At 49.3% G+C, this 16,541-nt stretch overlaps 1 protein-coding gene across 5 annotated transcripts in view; it reads left to right on the top strand.

The window, feature by feature from the left end:
• PNPLA7 (patatin like phospholipase domain containing 7) overlaps positions 1-16,541 on the top strand; it is an 86,214-nt gene that overhangs the window by 55,821 nt on the left and 13,852 nt on the right. For all 5 annotated transcript variants that reach the window (XM_046670116.1, XM_046670107.1, XM_046670084.1 and 2 more), the window contains 5 exons: positions 2,749-2,898; positions 11,400-11,463; positions 11,695-11,863; positions 13,199-13,381; positions 14,303-14,421. In XM_046670116.1, coding sequence (XP_046526072.1) covers positions 2,749-2,898; positions 11,400-11,463; positions 11,695-11,863; positions 13,199-13,381; positions 14,303-14,421 — 685 coding nt within the window. The remainder of the gene's footprint in view (positions 1-2,748; positions 2,899-11,399; positions 11,464-11,694; positions 11,864-13,198; positions 13,382-14,302; positions 14,422-16,541) is intronic.

Below are 16,541 nucleotides of genomic sequence, written 5' to 3'. Positions count from 1 at the left end.
AGCTGGCACGTCCTTTCTCTCTGGCGCTGTCCTAGCAGGGTGCTGGCGTTTGAGCTGTTCCCGGTGAGGTAGTGCATCCTTTCTCTCTGGTGGTGTTCAAGATGCTTTTGTCTTTAGTTTTTTATAAATCTGATTTTGCAGGGTCTGGGCATGAATTTCTTTGGGTGTATCCTGTTTGGTGTTTGCTCATCTTGAATCTGTAGGTGTATATCTTTTACCAAATTTGGGAAGATTTTGGCCTTTTTTCCTTCAAATATTCTTTCTGCCCTGTATCTTCCTCCTCTTCTGGTAATCCAATAATGCAAATATTAGACCTTTTGTTGTTGTCCCAAAGGTCTCTGGGACACTCTTGGCATTTTCCATCTTTTTTCCTCCCTGTGATGTTCAGATTGAGTAGTTTCTTTTGATCTTTCTTAAAAGTTATTTGCTCTTTTCTCTGTCTTCTTGATTCTGCTCTCAAGCCCATCCAGAGAGATTTTTGTTTCGGTTATTTATGCATTTGTTTGAAGACTGTTCATGTTTGCTGTTTCTGGCTGATTATGATCGCTGCTTTATTGTTCTTGTCAGGTAATTCCAAATTCTGTGACATGTTGTCACTTTTGTCTGTTGATTGTCTTTTCTCACATTAGCTGAGATTGTCCTGGCTCTTGGTATACTTGGTAGTTTTGGGTTGTATGCTCTATTTTGAGTATTCTTGTAAGAGACTCTGGTTCCCAATTAAATCTATTGTAGCAGACTGTCAGTGTGCATATATTCACAGAGCATCTCCTGGCCTCATTCCTTGGCTGTTTGAATGTTTGATTCTCAAGGTCTTTGCAGAATCACTGTGGTCTTCCCTGCCTGTGCGCTACCCAGAGCCAGAGTGAAGGCCGCTAGTATTCCACATGTGTTCTATTCTCAGAGCCTCTGCTGTGCACTTCCAGCGGGTTTCATGCATGGGCTACTTGGGGGTGAGCCCAGGACTTCGTATGAGCTTTAGAGGATTCCTTTCTCCACCTCCCTCCTCTCTGTGATCTCCCCCTTCTAGTTAGAGTGTCACCTCTGCTTGCTAGTGCAGGCCATGGAGAGTTGGGGGGCTCCACCTTCCTGTGTCTACAGCCCTCCATGCAGGTGGGGAGCTAGTGTTTGCTTAGTGAAGGGGGCCCCCCAGAAAGTCTCCCTGGAGGGAGCACCCAGTGGGGATGGGGAGGGAGAGGGATGGACCTTGCCTGGCCGTAACTGGGAGGGGGGCACTGCTGCGTTTGTGGCATTAGTAGGGTGGTCTTCCTTTGAGTCAGGGTCCCTAGCTGATCCACCCTCCTCTCTGCACTCTCCTGCGTTTCCTGAGCACTGCAGTCAGGGTCTCCTTACGTCTCCTGGCAGTGGCTAGGTGGGATGTGCCTGCTCCATCTCCCTCTAGCCAGAACCAGAACCTCCTAAGAACCTTTCTTAAAGGCTAACAAAGAGCTACACAAAACTAGCAATAGAATCCCCCTTTGGTTCTACCTTAAATGGAGGATTCTGACATCAGAGGTCACTGGGAAAGACAGAGAGGAAGGGGATTCAGCAAGGAAAACTTCAGGAGAGCCAGTGAAAGGGAACCCCTCTGCTGCCCTGTGTGTGACCAGTGACCAGCTCACTTTTCTTTCCCTGCCCCCAGATTAGCTCTTAGCAGCCTCCTCTCTCTGCTGTCCTGCATCTTACCAGGTGGCTTCTGGGTCAGGCTGTACAGGGACCCATGCTCCACTGCTCAGGAACTGCTGCCCTGCAGCAGCAAGGTGAGCAGAGGGAGAAATGGATGCCCTCTTGGAGGAGCTGGGCCTTTCTGGTGTGGCCACTACCTGTGTCTGGCCGTGAACTTTAGTGGTTGAGAGGGTCTGTCTGTGTGGGAGCCAGAATGGCTGGCTAGGCCAGGCACCAGCGTGTAGCAGGCTGGGGGAGCGAGCAGTCAGGGAGCCAGGAAGAGAGCCCTCGGCTTGTCCAGACCCCAGGAGACCAGGATCTGACTGGAATGTGGTGACAGGAGGGATGAGGCTGCCCCCTTGGCCACCTCCATGAAAACAGGAGATGCCACTCGCCAAGAAGTGACTTGGTTGTTGCAAATAAACTTACCCTGCCTTCTCTATGCCTGCTGTGGTAGGGCTTGTGGAGGCACCACGGCTTCCTGGGCCTCAGTGTCTAGGGAAGGAGAGCCTGTGGTCTCAGGGGCAGGAGGCTGTGCCTGCACTGACTGCCCCTCACAGGCTCGGGCTCCTGCCTCCAGGCCACAGCCCTGACCTCCCCAGGGGCTGTTCTGAGCCTGCCTTTGGTGTCTGGAAGCCCCATGCAGACAAGACAATAGAAATATGTCTGTCGACCTTGTAAAGGCTCACACTGTTGGCTGATTCTAGAGGGAGTGGTGGAGAACTCCAGGAGGGGCGCTTGAAAGGACGGTCCTCACCTGCAAAACATTTGAACTATTCAAGCTGTTTCTGGGCCTCACGTTCTTTCCGAACGCCATGCCTTGTCTCCATTTCCCCTTCAGTGTCCAGGGTGTGTGAGAAACAAGGGTACTCGCTGTATGGTCTGCTTCTTCAGCAGGACAGGCAGGCCCAGAGACCAGGTGGGCAAGAGAAGCTCTAGTTATGGAGACCAGGAGGACCCAGGCCTGTTCCCCTTGTCCTAGGCCACTTGTGCTGTGGTGTCATCTGACAACCTCTGGACACAGCTAGACACTGTCCGAGTGGCGGCCCGACCCCTCAGGCCGACACACCTCCCTGTGCTTCGCAGGTCACCAGTTTGGGCTACATGCTGCAGGCGGCAAGTGGGACTCAGGGAACCCCCCCAGCAACCTGTCCACAGTGGCCGTGATGCCCGTGTCGGAGGACGTGCCCCTCACCGCCTTCGCCCTGGAGCTCAAGCACGCCCTCAGTGCCATTGGTAAGCCCCACCTACTCCTGCCTCTGTCCTTCTAGGTTCTTCTGAAAGTGCAGTTGTCGCCTTGTGGCTAAGCCCTGGGTGCTGGGGAGGACTGTCCGCAGTGGGCAGAAGACCATCTGTCAGGCGTCTCTGGGCAGTCTCACTGGGGAAACCGTGTCTCGCAGCAGCTGGTGTGAGTCACGCAGCCCGCTCCTCCAGGACGCTTAGACGTTCCTGAACACAGAGCGTGTGCTCGAGACCACGGCGCTCAGACCCCCAAACTCCCCGCCGAGAGCCCGTCTTGGGTTCTGCGCCTCCCGGGAGGCACATGCCAGCTGCTCCACTACTTGGAGGGGACGCTGCAGTGGCTGGGGAATTGGCTGACCACATGGAAAACACCCTTGTTTGGGATCAGGAAGCTTGGGCAGTGTTTCCAGATTCCTGACAGCTGTTAGACTTTGAGATTCAAGAATAAGAAATTGAAATTCCTGAGAACTCTTATGAATTCTCAAAATTATGAAGTATTCCATATTCTTAACACTTATTTATAAGTTTTTATAGACTATTTGTAACTAACCATTGACAGTAAGTCAATTTTCTGGGATAGGGTTATACTAAAAGTTTCAGGGGTTGTCTTTAAAAAATGATAGAATAATACATGCAATAAATGTTATATTACTGTCTTGCAACAATATATTGTGACAGGAGTATATATTTTCTTTTTTTTTCTTTTTTTTGAGGAAGATTAGCCCTGAGCTAACATCAATGCCCATCTTTCTCTACTTTGTATGTGGGATGCCTACCACAGCATGGCTTGCCAAGCGGTGGCATGTCCACACCCGGCATCTGAACTGGCAAACCCCAGGCCACTGAAGCGGAACATGTGCACTTAACTGCTGTGCCACTGGGCTGGCCCCAGGAGTATATATTTTAATACCATATGAAAATGCCCTCTACCTGATACAGACATTTGATAATAGAAAGCATTAAATAAATGCCAAATAAAAATGATGTATAAAATTGAAAGATAGTACTATAAATATTTAATATTTAAAAGTTATTTTCACCCCAAAATGAAACTTTAAAACACAGAAAGGATTAATTGCCCTATTAGTCTCGCTCTTTGTTTTATGGCAAATATTCCAGATGTAGAGAATTCCATTCCTTTTCCCTTGACCTTGCCCACGTCGCTCAGGGTGCATCCAGAAGCATCTTCAGGTTGCACAGTAGAGATGCATTCCTTCCTAAAAGCTTATTCCCTTTTTTAAAAAAACTTTATTTTGAATAATTATAGATTCATAGGAAGTTGCAACAAATAGTAGAGAGACGCACATCCCCCCCCCCGGTGGCGTAGCTGCGGCGCCGCATCCAGGCCGGGAGACTGACGTTGGTGTGGCCTCCAGGCCTTCGTCTGAGGTCCCCAGTCTCTTTCTTTCTCTCTTTTTCTGGTATGTTAGAGTCTGTTCTGCCCTAGTCTTGTCTCTCCTGCTAGCAGCAAGCTCTAGAAGGCAGGGGACATATTCTACTTATTTGTGGACCCCCAGCGTCTCTCTCAGTTGTTTATAATTATTAACAGCAGTTGCTCAAAATATCTCGATTGAGTGATCATTAATAAGCCTGTTGGGTCTGACTGGGGCCAGACTGGATTCCCCTGGTAGCCAAGAGGCCGTCCTGGGCAATGGTTCAATTTCAGCTTCCTTCAGTTACTTCACCATTTTCTGTCTTTAAAGAGAGGCAGTAGGTCCAGATGAAGAGCACCCTCACCAGAGCATGAACGTCAGTCTGACTGATGCTGCACACTTCGATTTGTATAAAGTTTTATGGTTTCATTTTTTATTGATGTATAATTGACATACAATATGCTGTTAGTTTCAAGTGTACAACATAGTGATTTGGTATTTTTATATATTATGAAATGATCACCACACTAGGTTTAGGAACCATCTGTCACCACACAAAGTTGTTATAATATTATTAACTAGAGTCTCTATACTATGTATTACATCCCTGTGACTCATTTATTTTATGGCTGGAACATTGTACCTCTTAATCCGCTTCACCTATTTTGCCCATTCCCCAACCCCCTCCCCTCTGAGAACCACCAGTTCTCTGCATCTATGAGTCTGTTTCTGTTTTGTTTGTTCATTTGTTTTGTTTGTAGATTCCACATATAAGTGAAATCATTCAGTATTTGTCTTTCTTTTTCTAAATTATTTCACATAGCATAATACCTTCTATGTCCATCCATGTTGTCGCAAATGGCAAGATTTCATTCTTTTTTATGGCCGAGTAATATTCCATTATATATATATATATATATATACACCACGTCATTTTTATCCATTCATCTTTTGATGAACACTTAGGTTGTTCCCGTATCTTAGCTATTGTAAATAAAGCTGTGATGAATGTAGAGGTGCAAAAAGCTTTTCGAATTAGTGTTTTCATTTTCTTTGCATGAATATCCAGAAGTGAGATTGCTGGATCATATGGTAGATCTACTTTTAATTTTTTGAGGAACCTCTGTTCTCTTTTCCATTGTGGCTGTACCAATTTACATTCCCAACAGTGCACAAGGGTTCCCTTTTCTCCACATCCTCTCCAACATTTGTTATTTCTTGTCTTTTTTTTTTTTTAAGATTGGCCCTGAGCTAACATCTGTTGCCAGTCTTCCTTGTTTTTTCTTCTTCTCCTCCCCAAAATCCCCCAGTACATAGTTGTATATTTTAGTTGTAGGTCCTTCTTATTGTACTATGTGGGACACTGCCTCAGCATGGCTTGATGAGCGGTGCCATGTCCACACCCAGGATCCAGACCGGTGAAACCCTGGGCCACCGAAGCAGAGCATGTGAACTTAACCATTTGGCCACAAGGCAGCCCTTCTTGTCTTTTTGATAATAGGCATTCTGACTAGTTGTGAGGTGATATCTCACTGTGGCTTTGATTTGCATTTCCCTCATGATTAGTGAATTTGAGCATCTTTTCATGTGTCTGTTGACCACCTGTATGTCTTCTTTGGAAAAATAATCTATTCAGGTCCTCTGCCCATTTTTTGATTGGATTGTATTTTGATATTGAGTTATATGAGTTCTTTATATATTTTGGACATTAACCTCTTATCAAATGTATCATTTGAAAATATCTTCTCTCATTCAGTAGGTTGCCTTTCATTTCGTTAATGGTTTCCTTTGCTGTGCAAAAACTTTTTAGTTTGATGTAGGCCCATCTGCTTATTTTTGCTTTTGTTGCCCTTGCCTGGGTAGATATATCCAAAAAACTGTTGCCAAGACTAGTTGAAGAGCTGACTGCCTATATTTTCTTCTTGGAGTTTTATGGTTTCAGGTCTTACATTCACGTCTTTAATCCATTTTGAGTTTATCTTTGTGTCTAGTGTAAGAAAGTGCTCCAGTTTCATTCTTTTGCATGTAGCTGTCCAGTTTTCCCAACTCCATTTATTGAAAAAACTATCTTTTCTCCATTGTATATTCTTGCCTACTTTGTCATAGATTAATTGACCATATAAGTATGGGTTTATTTCTGGGCTCTCTATTATGTTCCATTTGTCTCTGTGTCTGTGCCACTATCATGCTGTTTTGATTACTATAGCTTTGTAGTATAGTTTGAAATCAGGGAGTGTAATACCTCCAGCTTTGTTCTTCTTTTTCAAGATTGTTTTGGCTAGTTGGAGTCTTTTGTGGTTCTATACAAATTTTAACATTGTTTGTTCTATTTCTGTGAAAAATGCCATTGGTATTTTGATAGAGATTGCCTTGAATCTATAGATCACTTTGGGTAGTATGGATATTTTAACAATATTAATTCTTCCAATCTATGAACATGGTATATCTTTCCATTTATTTGTGTCTTCTTCATTTCTTTCATCAATGTTTCAGAGTACATGTCTTTCACCTCCTTGGCTTATTCCTAGGTGTTTTATTCTTTTTGATGAACTCGTAACTGGTATTGTTTTCTTAATTTCTCTCTCTGATTGTTCATTATTAGTGTATAGAAATGCAGCAGATTTCTGTATATTAATTTTGTAACCTGCAACTTCACTGAATTTTAATAGTTCTAATAGTTTTTTGGTAGAGTCTTTGGGGTTTTCTATATATAATATCATGTCATCCACAAATAGTGACAGTTTTCCTTCTTCTTTTCCAGTTTGGAAGTCTTTTATTTCTTTTTTTAGTCTGATTGCTGTGGCTAGGAGTTCCAATACTATGTTGAATAAAAGTGATGAGAGAGGGCATCCTTGTCTTCTTCTTGATCTTAGAGGAAAAGCTTTCAGGTTTTCACCATTAGGTATGATGTTGGCTGTGGATTTGCCATACGTGGCCTTTGTTAAGCTGACGTATGTTCCTTCTACATGCACTTTATTGAGAGTTTTTAATCATAAATGGATATTGAATTTTGTCAAATGCTTTCTCTGTGTCTCTTGAGATGACAGTATGATTTTTACTTTCATTTTGTTAATATGTGTATCATGTTGATTGATTTATGGATATTGAACCATCTTTGCATTCCTGGAGTAAATTCCACTTGATCATGGAGTGTGGTCCTTTTAAGATATTGTTGGATTCAGTTTGCTAACATTTTGTTTTGGATTTTGCATCTATGTTCATCAGCAATTTTGGTCTGTAAGTTTCTTTTTTCTGTGTTGTCCTTGTCTGGCTTTGGTATCGGGGTAATGCTGGCCTGGAAAAAGTAAGTTTGGAAGAGTTCTTTCCTCTCCAATTTTTCTGGAATAATTTGAGAATGATAGGTATTAACTCTTCTTTAAATGTTTGGTAGAATTCACCTGTGAAGCTGTTTGGTCTTGGGCTTTTGTTTCTTGGGAATTTTTTGATTACTGATTATCAATCAATTCAGGTTTTCTATTTCTTTATATATGTTTCTAGAATTTATCCATTTCTCCTAGATTTTCTAATCTGTTGGTGTACAGTTGTTTATAGCAGTCTCACGATCCTTTGCATTTCTGTGGTGTTGGTTGTGACATCTGCTCTTTTGTCTTTGATTTTGTTTGTTTGGGCCTCTCTCTCTTTTTCTTGATGAGTCTGGCTAAACGTTTATCAATTTTGCTTTTCTTTTCAAAGAACCAGCTCTTAGTTCCATTGCTCTTTTCTATTGTTTTTTTAGTCTCTATGTCATTTATTTCCACTCTAATCTTTATTAGTTCCTTCCTTCTGTTAGCTCTGGGTTTAGTTTGATATTCTTTTTCTAGTTACTCAAACTATAAAGTTAGGTTGTTGGTTTGAGATCTTTCTTCTTTTTAAATGTACACACTTATAAACTTCCCTCTTGGCATTCCTCCTGCTGCATCCCGTGAGTCTTAGAATGTTGTGTTTCATTTTTATTTGTCTCAAGGTCTTTTCTAATTTCCCTGTGATTTCTTCTTGACCCATTGGTTGTTTATGTGTGTGTTGTTTAATTTCCACATATTTGTGAATTTTCCAGTTTTCCTACTGTGATTGATTTCTAGTTTCATATCATTGTGATCAGAAAAGACACTTTGTATGATTTCAGTCTTAAAGTTTAAGACATTTTTTGTGGCCTCACATGTAGTCTGTGCTAGGGAGCGTTCTATGTGTGCTTGAGAAGATGTGTGTTCTGCTGCTGTGTGCCTAGCCTCTCTGTGCACTTGGAGAGTATGCAGTGGCGTCTCCTTCTGGCTCTCGTTTGCATTTCCTGGTGACTCAGAGGCCTGTTTATCTGTGGCCCTGGGGAGGCAGGTGGGTGACCCTCTTGTCCCTGTTGATGACGGCTCTCTGTGTAATCTAGAAATGCACATATTGCAGAGACTGGTGCCTCTCTGTGGCTGGCTTTTTTATTCTTCTAATGATGTCTTTTGACAAACAGAAGTTCTTGATTCTAATGTAGACCAATTTTTTCTTATATTGTTACTGCATTTTGTGTTTTATTGAAGAAACTGCATCCTGCTCCAAAATCACACAGATGTTCTTCTAAAAGCTTTATGGTTTTACCTTTCCTTTTAAGTTTACAATCCATCTGGGATTGGTTTTGGTTAGGACGTGAGGTAGAAGTCAAGATTTGTTTTTTCTATAAGGTCTTCAGCTGACTCAGAACCCTTGTTTAGAAAGATCGGGGGTGGGGGGTGAAGCTGGCCCCGTGGCTGAGTGGTTGAGCTCAGTGCTCCGCTTCAGCGGCCCAGGGTTTCACCAATTCAGATCTTGGGTGCACACATGGCACCACTCATCAAGCCACGCTGAGGCAGCGTCCCACATAGCACAACCAGAGGGACCTACAACTAGAATATATAACTAGATACTGGGGGACCTTGGGGAGAATAATAATAAAAAAAAAAGACCCATCTCTGCCATGGCAGTGCTGTGATGCATTTGCTGAACGTCAGGTGACTGCCTTTAGGTAGAGCGCCTTCGCTTCTGAAGGGTGTTTTTGCTGAGTGAAGAGTCCAGGCTGGTATGCGTCTTTGAAGGTATCATTCTGTTTCCTTTGGCTTCTGGAGTTTGGGAAAGAAACTGTTTGGCAGCCAGGCTGGCAGTGACTGCCCAGGCCGCAGCGGTCTGGAGCAGCACCCTGGCAGATGCCCACTTCCACCCAGCCCCACAGGGCCAGAGCACAGGTGCTGATGAGCCATCCTGCATCTCCTCCCTGTCCTGGGCCCACCCCCGACCTGGGCCTTAAGCAGACCCCTCCCAGGGACAGGTCAGTCACCACAGCCCTGATTGGTGCAAGCTGCAGCCTCTGCCCTGGGAGCCCCGAGCGCCACCTTTGGGGGCTCCATACTTCCCTGAGAGCCCTCAGAGCCCCCCGAGTCCAGGCAGGGGCCTAGAGCAGGAGACGTGTACTGAAGCAGATAGAGCCAAGCCCAGGGCCCTGGGTGTTCCTGTAGCCAGACATTGCCTGCCTGTCTGTTGTGTCTTGGATGCCCAAGAGGATAGACGGGACACATCACTGCGGTGCCCAGGAGGGCCTGCCCTCATAGGCACGCAGGGCAGTCTGGCCCGAGAGCCCTGCTCTCTGTCAGACCCATGCAGGATGACCAGCCTGAGCTTGGAGCTCTTCTCTGCGTGACCCCCCACCCCACAGAGCAGCAGTGCAGCCCACCCTCGACCCCAAGCCCCCCGAGGAAGTGCTTCCTGCATCAGCAAGTTTCTGGCATTTAAGTCAGAGCTGTACACGCACACGGGTCAGACCAGGCTACCACATCTCAGTAGGGTCACCGCCAGTGTACAGGGCACCCTTAGTTTGTGTGCCTCCAAGAAAGCAGATGCTGCCAGTTGAAATAAAGTGCAGTGATTTCTTGTCTGCTCTTGGAGAAGCTCAGGTATAGGAAGGAAACCCTGGGGGAAGGCTCAGTTCCTACGCGCTCCCACACGCCTCCTGCACAGCATCGACTGCTGGGTCCTCTTCAGCTCAGGGTCGTGGTGCTTGTCCCTGGCCGTCCAGCGCATCTGTGAGGCAGCATCTTTTGAGACCCAGCCCCGCCCTTGTCTTGGCTTTTGTCCTGATCCCTGCCGCCTTTCCGCAGTCTGATGCTGGCCCTCCTGGTTGAGCAGGCCTCTGACAACTGTTCTGTGGACACTGGCTCTAAAACACTGTAGATGGAAGAAGTGTGCTGATTTCAGACACAAAAATGTGAAAAGATGTGCATCTCGACACTACAGAGCTAAGCCACATGGAGTCCAGACTTGGGAAGTGACATTATCTTCATTGTACAAGCTGGTGCTTCCCCTGCCCCAACACACACAGTCTCAGTGCTGCAGAGATTTGACTCCTCTGTGGATAGACGAGGAGACGGAGGTTCAGAGGGGCTGCCTGTTCCTGGACCTGGTGAGCCTGTGAGCTGGTGTAGCCCTCCTAGCTCCTTTTTCTGCATCATGCAGACTCACTGTTCAGAGAGCCTCCTTCATGGGCAGAGGGAAAGGTCGCCTCAGCCATAGGCACTTTCTCATTGAAAGGGGAAAGGCTTCTCATTGCTGTTAAGAAGAGCAAATCTCTAGCAGAGGGAGGGGGCACTCTTGTCTGCTGGCCCTGGGCTACTGCTGTGGACAGGCTGCACATGTCCTGGGGGTGGGCTGCTGCTGTGGACAGATCGCGTGTGTCCCGGGGGTGGGCTGCTGCTGTGGACAGGCCACGTGTGTCCCGGGAGTAGGCTGCTGCTGTGGACGGGTCGCGTGAGTCCCGGGGGTGGGCTACTGCTGTGGACAGGTGGGGCGTGTCCCGGGGGTGGGCTGCTGCTGTGGACAGGTGGGGTGTGTCCCGGGGGTGGGCTGCTGCTGTGGACGGGCTGCGCGTGTCCCGGGGGTGGGCTGCTGCTGTGGACGGACCGCGCGTGTCCTGGGGGTGGGCTGCTGCTGTGGACGGGCCACGCATGTCCTGGGGGTGGGCTGCTGCTCTGGATGGGCCGTGCGTGTCCTGGGAGTGGGCTGCTGCTCTGGACGGGCCGCGCATGTCCTGGGGGTGGGCTGCTGCTGTGGACGGGCCATGCGTGTCCTGGAGCTGGGCTGTCAGGACAGTTGTCTGATTGGTTGTGTTTTCAGGCCCCGTCCTGCTGCTGACCAGCGACAACATAAAACAGCGCCTTGGCTCTGCTGCTCTGGACAGGTACACCAGCCTCCATGTAGGAAACAGGCTGGCCGACTTAGCTTCTTGCTCTCAGCTGGTTTAAGCACAGCCTTGAAATGCATACTCCATGTCTGCGCATACCCCAGCATCTGCATGCCCCTCTGTCTGCGCCCTCCTCTCTCTGTACCTCCCATGTCTGTACGCCTCTCTGTCTGCCTCTCTCTCTGCACCCTGCCATGTCTACACATGCTCTGGCATCTGTGCCCCCAGCATCCATGAGTATCGGCTGTCCAGCTGGCTGGGGCAGCAGGAGGACATCCACCGGATTGTGCTTTACCAGGCAGACAGCACACTCACGCCCTGGACCCAGCGCTGCATCCGGCAAGCTGACTGCATCCTCATCGTGGGTCTAGGGGAGCAGGAGCCCACAGTGGGCGAGGTGAGTTGGCGGGTGCAGAGGGGGCGCAGGCTCCAGTGGGTGGAGCCGGATGTTGGTGGGGCCGGGCTGAGAGCCTGGCAGGGGGTGGGGTCGCAGGGCTGCAGGCAGGTCCTGTCTAAGGGCTACCATCTCCTCAGACCCATCTGTTTCTCTGTCTTTTCCTTTGAATGCAATAGTTCAAGAATTCAGGAAAGGATGGATGGTAAGAGCTAGCACCCAGATGTCTGCTCTCCATGTTCTGAGAACATTTTGCTGTGTTTACCTGCTGGTGGTTTTAACACCAAACAGAGCAGGTGCCCTGTGCCTCCCGCTGCCTCTAGAGTTGGAGCCTCTGTCTGTGTTTCATTTTTGCTGTGTGTGTACAGCACTGTTTTACAGGTCTAAATTTTATACAAATAGAGCCCTACTTTATAACATTTTGAAATTTCCTTTTTGCCTCAACACTTAGGTTTTAGGGCTCTATCCATAGTTTCACTCATTTTATGGCTGTTTAGTTTCCTGTGAATACCCTGCCATATGTGTTTTCTGAGCCAAGGGGCTGCAAGGTTGTTTCACTATGACAAGCTGTGTGCAGGCGTGTCTCCAGGGTCGCCACCTGGTGGAGCTGCTGGATCACAGAGGATGTGTCTTTGGGCTTACCAGATGCTGCCAAACTGCCTTCCCCACTGCGGGTGCTGTTTTCACTCGTGCTGGTGCTGCGGGCGAGGCCTAGGGCTATGCCCTGTCAGTCCTGTCTGTTTCCACCCTCATGGGTGTAAAGTGGAGTCTCGTCCTGCCTTTAGTTCACATCTTCCATCTCCTTCCTCTGTGCCGTCACTCTGTTCCCATCACAAGCTTCTGCCTCTCTGATCCTGGGGCAGCTAAAAATTCCTCGTCTCTGACGCAGGTTCCTGTTCTGCAGGGAGTGATGCTCCTTTGCAAGGGAGAGTGTTTGCAAGTTACATCATCTGAGAAGGCCACAGTGTGTGTTCTCCAGGAGGTGTGAGAGAAACAGGGACGGAGGCAGCTCCCTCCCTTCCTGCACACCCCTGTAGCTCCCTCACAGCCACGCTTGCCTAGCCCAGCACACGGCAGGCACACAGCCGGGCAGACCCCTAGGTCAACGGCTTCGACAGCCAAAGGGCAGAGCACGCCAGTCAAACTAGTTTACAGAACCAGGGCTTCGCCCACCAAGGCCCTGCCCTCGGACCCTCCTGGCCTATGTGGGGCTGGTCTGGGAGGCTGCATCCAGCATGGGAGCTCTGTAGCCAGCCCCATCCTGGCCTTCAGCTCTGCCCTGCCCAAGTCCTCAGGGTCATCTGGGTCACCTGACACACATGCTCTGCCCTCCCTCAGCTGGAGAGGATGCTGGAGAGCACAGCCGTGCGTGCCCAGAAGCAGCTGATCCTGCTGCACCGGGAGGAGGGGCCAGCACCTTCTCGCACCGTGGAGTGGCTCAACATGCGGAGCTGGTGCTCTGGCCACCTGCACCTCTGCTGTCCCCGCCGCGTTTTCTCGAGGAGGAGCATGCCCAAGCTGGTGAGGCCTGGGCGCAGGCAGGGCCACTGGGGGGAACTCCGGCCTCTGGGCCACAGCCCTCTCCTGACTTGCTTTGCGATTGCATAGTTATTTCCTTCATGTTCTCTATCTGGCTCTCCGTCGTCTGCACTCGTTGAAGCTCTGATGGGTGGCTGGCCTCTTAGTGGGTTTGTCAACTGTGATTGTGAGCTCATGTTTGCTTGAGCTTGATCTTTGGGATTCTTGTGGCCACAGCATGGTGGCAGGCCCCCCAGAGAGGCGGGGCCCAGCATAGTGGAGGCACAGGCACAGCTGGGCCACTGAGGGCCAGAACCTCGGAAATATGGGCCTGGCGAGGGGTCAGGGATGGGCCTGAGATTCTCACATTCAGCTGGGGCCTCAGAGGACCCCGGTGACATTGGGTCAGCACCGCCTCCTCCTTCTTGCAGAAGTGTGCACACATTCTGAGGCACCTCTTCTTTAGGGTGTCCTCAGCCCTAGGAGCCTGGGGTGGGTGGGAGGAGTGCAGAGGCTGCCCATGCTGCAGCCCACCTGGTCCCACAACTCAATGGACAGCATCCTGACAGCTGCATCTGTGCCTAGGAAACCATGCCCTGGAGCACCCTCCGCCTTGGGGCTGGCGGGGTTTCAGCTGGAGTTTAGGCTTGGTGTCTCTTTGGGGACAGCTCTTGGGGGCTCTGTGTCTCCTGCCAGGCCCATGGATATGTGGCCCAGCCACCTGCACTGCCCACTCACCCATGTGCCCTTTGAGAGCCTCCTCCCAGGAGATTCTGGGCACCAAGGTGCTGCCAGAGTCGGTGTCAGACAGATCGCACTGTGTGCTAGAGAGAGCTTTGAGTCAGGAGCAGAGAAAACCAGCCTGCTCAGGTCAGGATGCATGGGAACACGGGCCAGCCCTCCATCTACTGGCCCCTCTCTCAGGTGGAGATGTACGAGCGGGTCTTCCAGAGGCCCCCAGACCGGCACTCGGACTTCTCTCGCCTGGCACGGGTGTTGACCGGCAATGCCATCGCCTTGGTGCTTGGAGGAGGGGGAGCAAGGTGAGTTCCTGCCCCCTTCCCATGCGTGTGTGTGTGTGTGTGTGTGTGAGTGTGTGTGTGTGGTGCGTGTGGTGCGTGTGAATGATGCCACGCATATGCTAATGAAGAGGTCTGAGCTCACCCTCTGAGGCAGTCCTCACAGATGAGCACAGTACACCACCAGGCATTTTCCAGCACCTCAGTGCATGTTGCCAAGTGGTGCTTCCCACAGGCTGTCCCTGCTGGCACTCCAGCAACTGCCCCCAGTTTTGATTGTTGCGATGCGGTAGAGGAACATTGTATCTTGTGATTGTCTTTGCTCGACATGTCTGTCTGCCTGCTAGTTATTCGCGTCTCCTCTTCTGAAAACTGTTCTTACCCTTTGCCAGTCTTTCCATTGGGCTCTGGGTGAGTTTCTTTCCATTTAACATCTGCTTTATACAGTAATGATCTGATCTGCTCACAAACCTCGTGAAGCATTCCTTAGTTCTTTGGGCTGGTGAGTTCCCTACAGGACTTGTAACCCAAATGACTTCTTCCCTGAGTTGTCATTCTGACACTCGCCATCCTTCTCCTGAACTTATTTAAAGAGAAATATACACTTGGAGCAGAAATGGAACCCAGGGACCTCAGGAGGTATGATGAGGCCAGGGTCTTCTGGTGACCCAGATGGCACGTGGAGGACTGAGCAGTGCCTCCTGCAACATCTGTGCTGCTAGCCTGGGTTCGGGGCTGGGGGTGCCCTGTGGGGTGGAGTCCCTTGTGCCCCTTGCCATGGTGGACATCAGCACTGCTGGCCGAGTGAGGCGCTCAGGGTGGTCCCTGGGCCAGCTGGCACGTGCTGCTGCTTCCGCATTGTAGCAGGGCCTCCTAAGTGCTCTGTGTCCTGAGTCCTGGCCCTGCCGACGGTGTTGGCCATCTCTCTCCAGTGCCCAGCAGAAGGAGCCTAGCTCAGCACCTTCTGTGGCCCAGGGACATCCCTTTCAAAGGGAACTGATGGAGGGAGGGGCCCAGAAGGACAGAAGCCCCCTCGGAGCCACCATGTTGGGAGCCGCTCTGCAGAGAGATCTCCTGCCTCTGGAGTCAGACCTGGGTCACACTCGGCCCGTTTTAACCCTTGGCTCATTAGTCAGAGAGATGTAGTCTAGCTTTGAGGCCAAAGAGAACTCAGACCCTCTTCTTTAGAAAGGATCTAAAAAATGATGCAAAGGAGCCCCATAACTGCACTGCTGACTGGATTCACTCCCCTTGCTCCCTGACATTGCAGACTCTGAAGCTTGAAGCCTTGGTCTGTGACCCTACAGACAGGAAGGTGGGTGGAGACCACCCCCTCCTCACTCTGTGCTCCTTCACAGCACACAGTACTGCCTAAAACAGGACAGAAGTGTTGCTGCCAGGCTCCTGGGGCTGAGCCAAAGTGCCATGGACCTGGGGCCCAGGGCTGCATGGCGAGAGAGCCGTGTACTGCCCTTGGCTCTGCTTCCACCGCCTGCAGGCAGCAGGCCCAGAACTGCGTGGGATGGCTCTGCACAGGCTGGTTCTGTCACCGTTGAATTCGGCTTGGCCTGGATGACTGCTGTGCTCGTCTGTCTTAGAACTCCAGAGCATCATCTAGTGCCATGCCACACTTTCAGAAGAGTTGCCCAAGGTTGCTGGGCTGAGGGGAGGACCTAGGCTGCATTCCACGGGGCTAGGGCAGGGAGGTGGCCCAGAGCAGATGGCCCAGACTTGGACCTGGTTTTTAGGCCAGGATGGCCCCATCAGCAGCATTTTTAATGAAAAAATACTTAATTGAAAGGCCATATGGCTATTTTCTAAGGCCATGTGGTATTTGTATAACACAAAATAGCAGTCATCTGCCCATCCTGCCCTGTCACCAAATCCAGAGGGATTCCAGACATAATCACTTCTAGGTTTTTTTCAGTTTTCTGCTTATCTACATTACTAATTAGCATAACATTCCTATTCTACTACTTTTTTTTTCAGTTTTAGATTATTGAGTTCCTGACCTCCTCCCATGTACACAAAGTCAGAGTCTGTCTGTCTATCTCTATCTGTCTATCTCTATCATCTATCATCCATCTGTCATCTCTACATCATCCATCTGTCATCCATCATCTGTCAATCAACCATCTGTCATC

This window comes from Equus quagga, chromosome 1 (genome assembly GCF_021613505.1).
Source record: "Equus quagga isolate Etosha38 chromosome 1, UCLA_HA_Equagga_1.0, whole genome shotgun sequence".
Lineage (NCBI taxonomy): Eukaryota > Metazoa > Chordata > Mammalia > Perissodactyla > Equidae > Equus > Equus quagga.
Note: the sequence above shows the minus strand (reverse complement) of the source record. Positions and strands in the feature narration are given on the sequence as shown.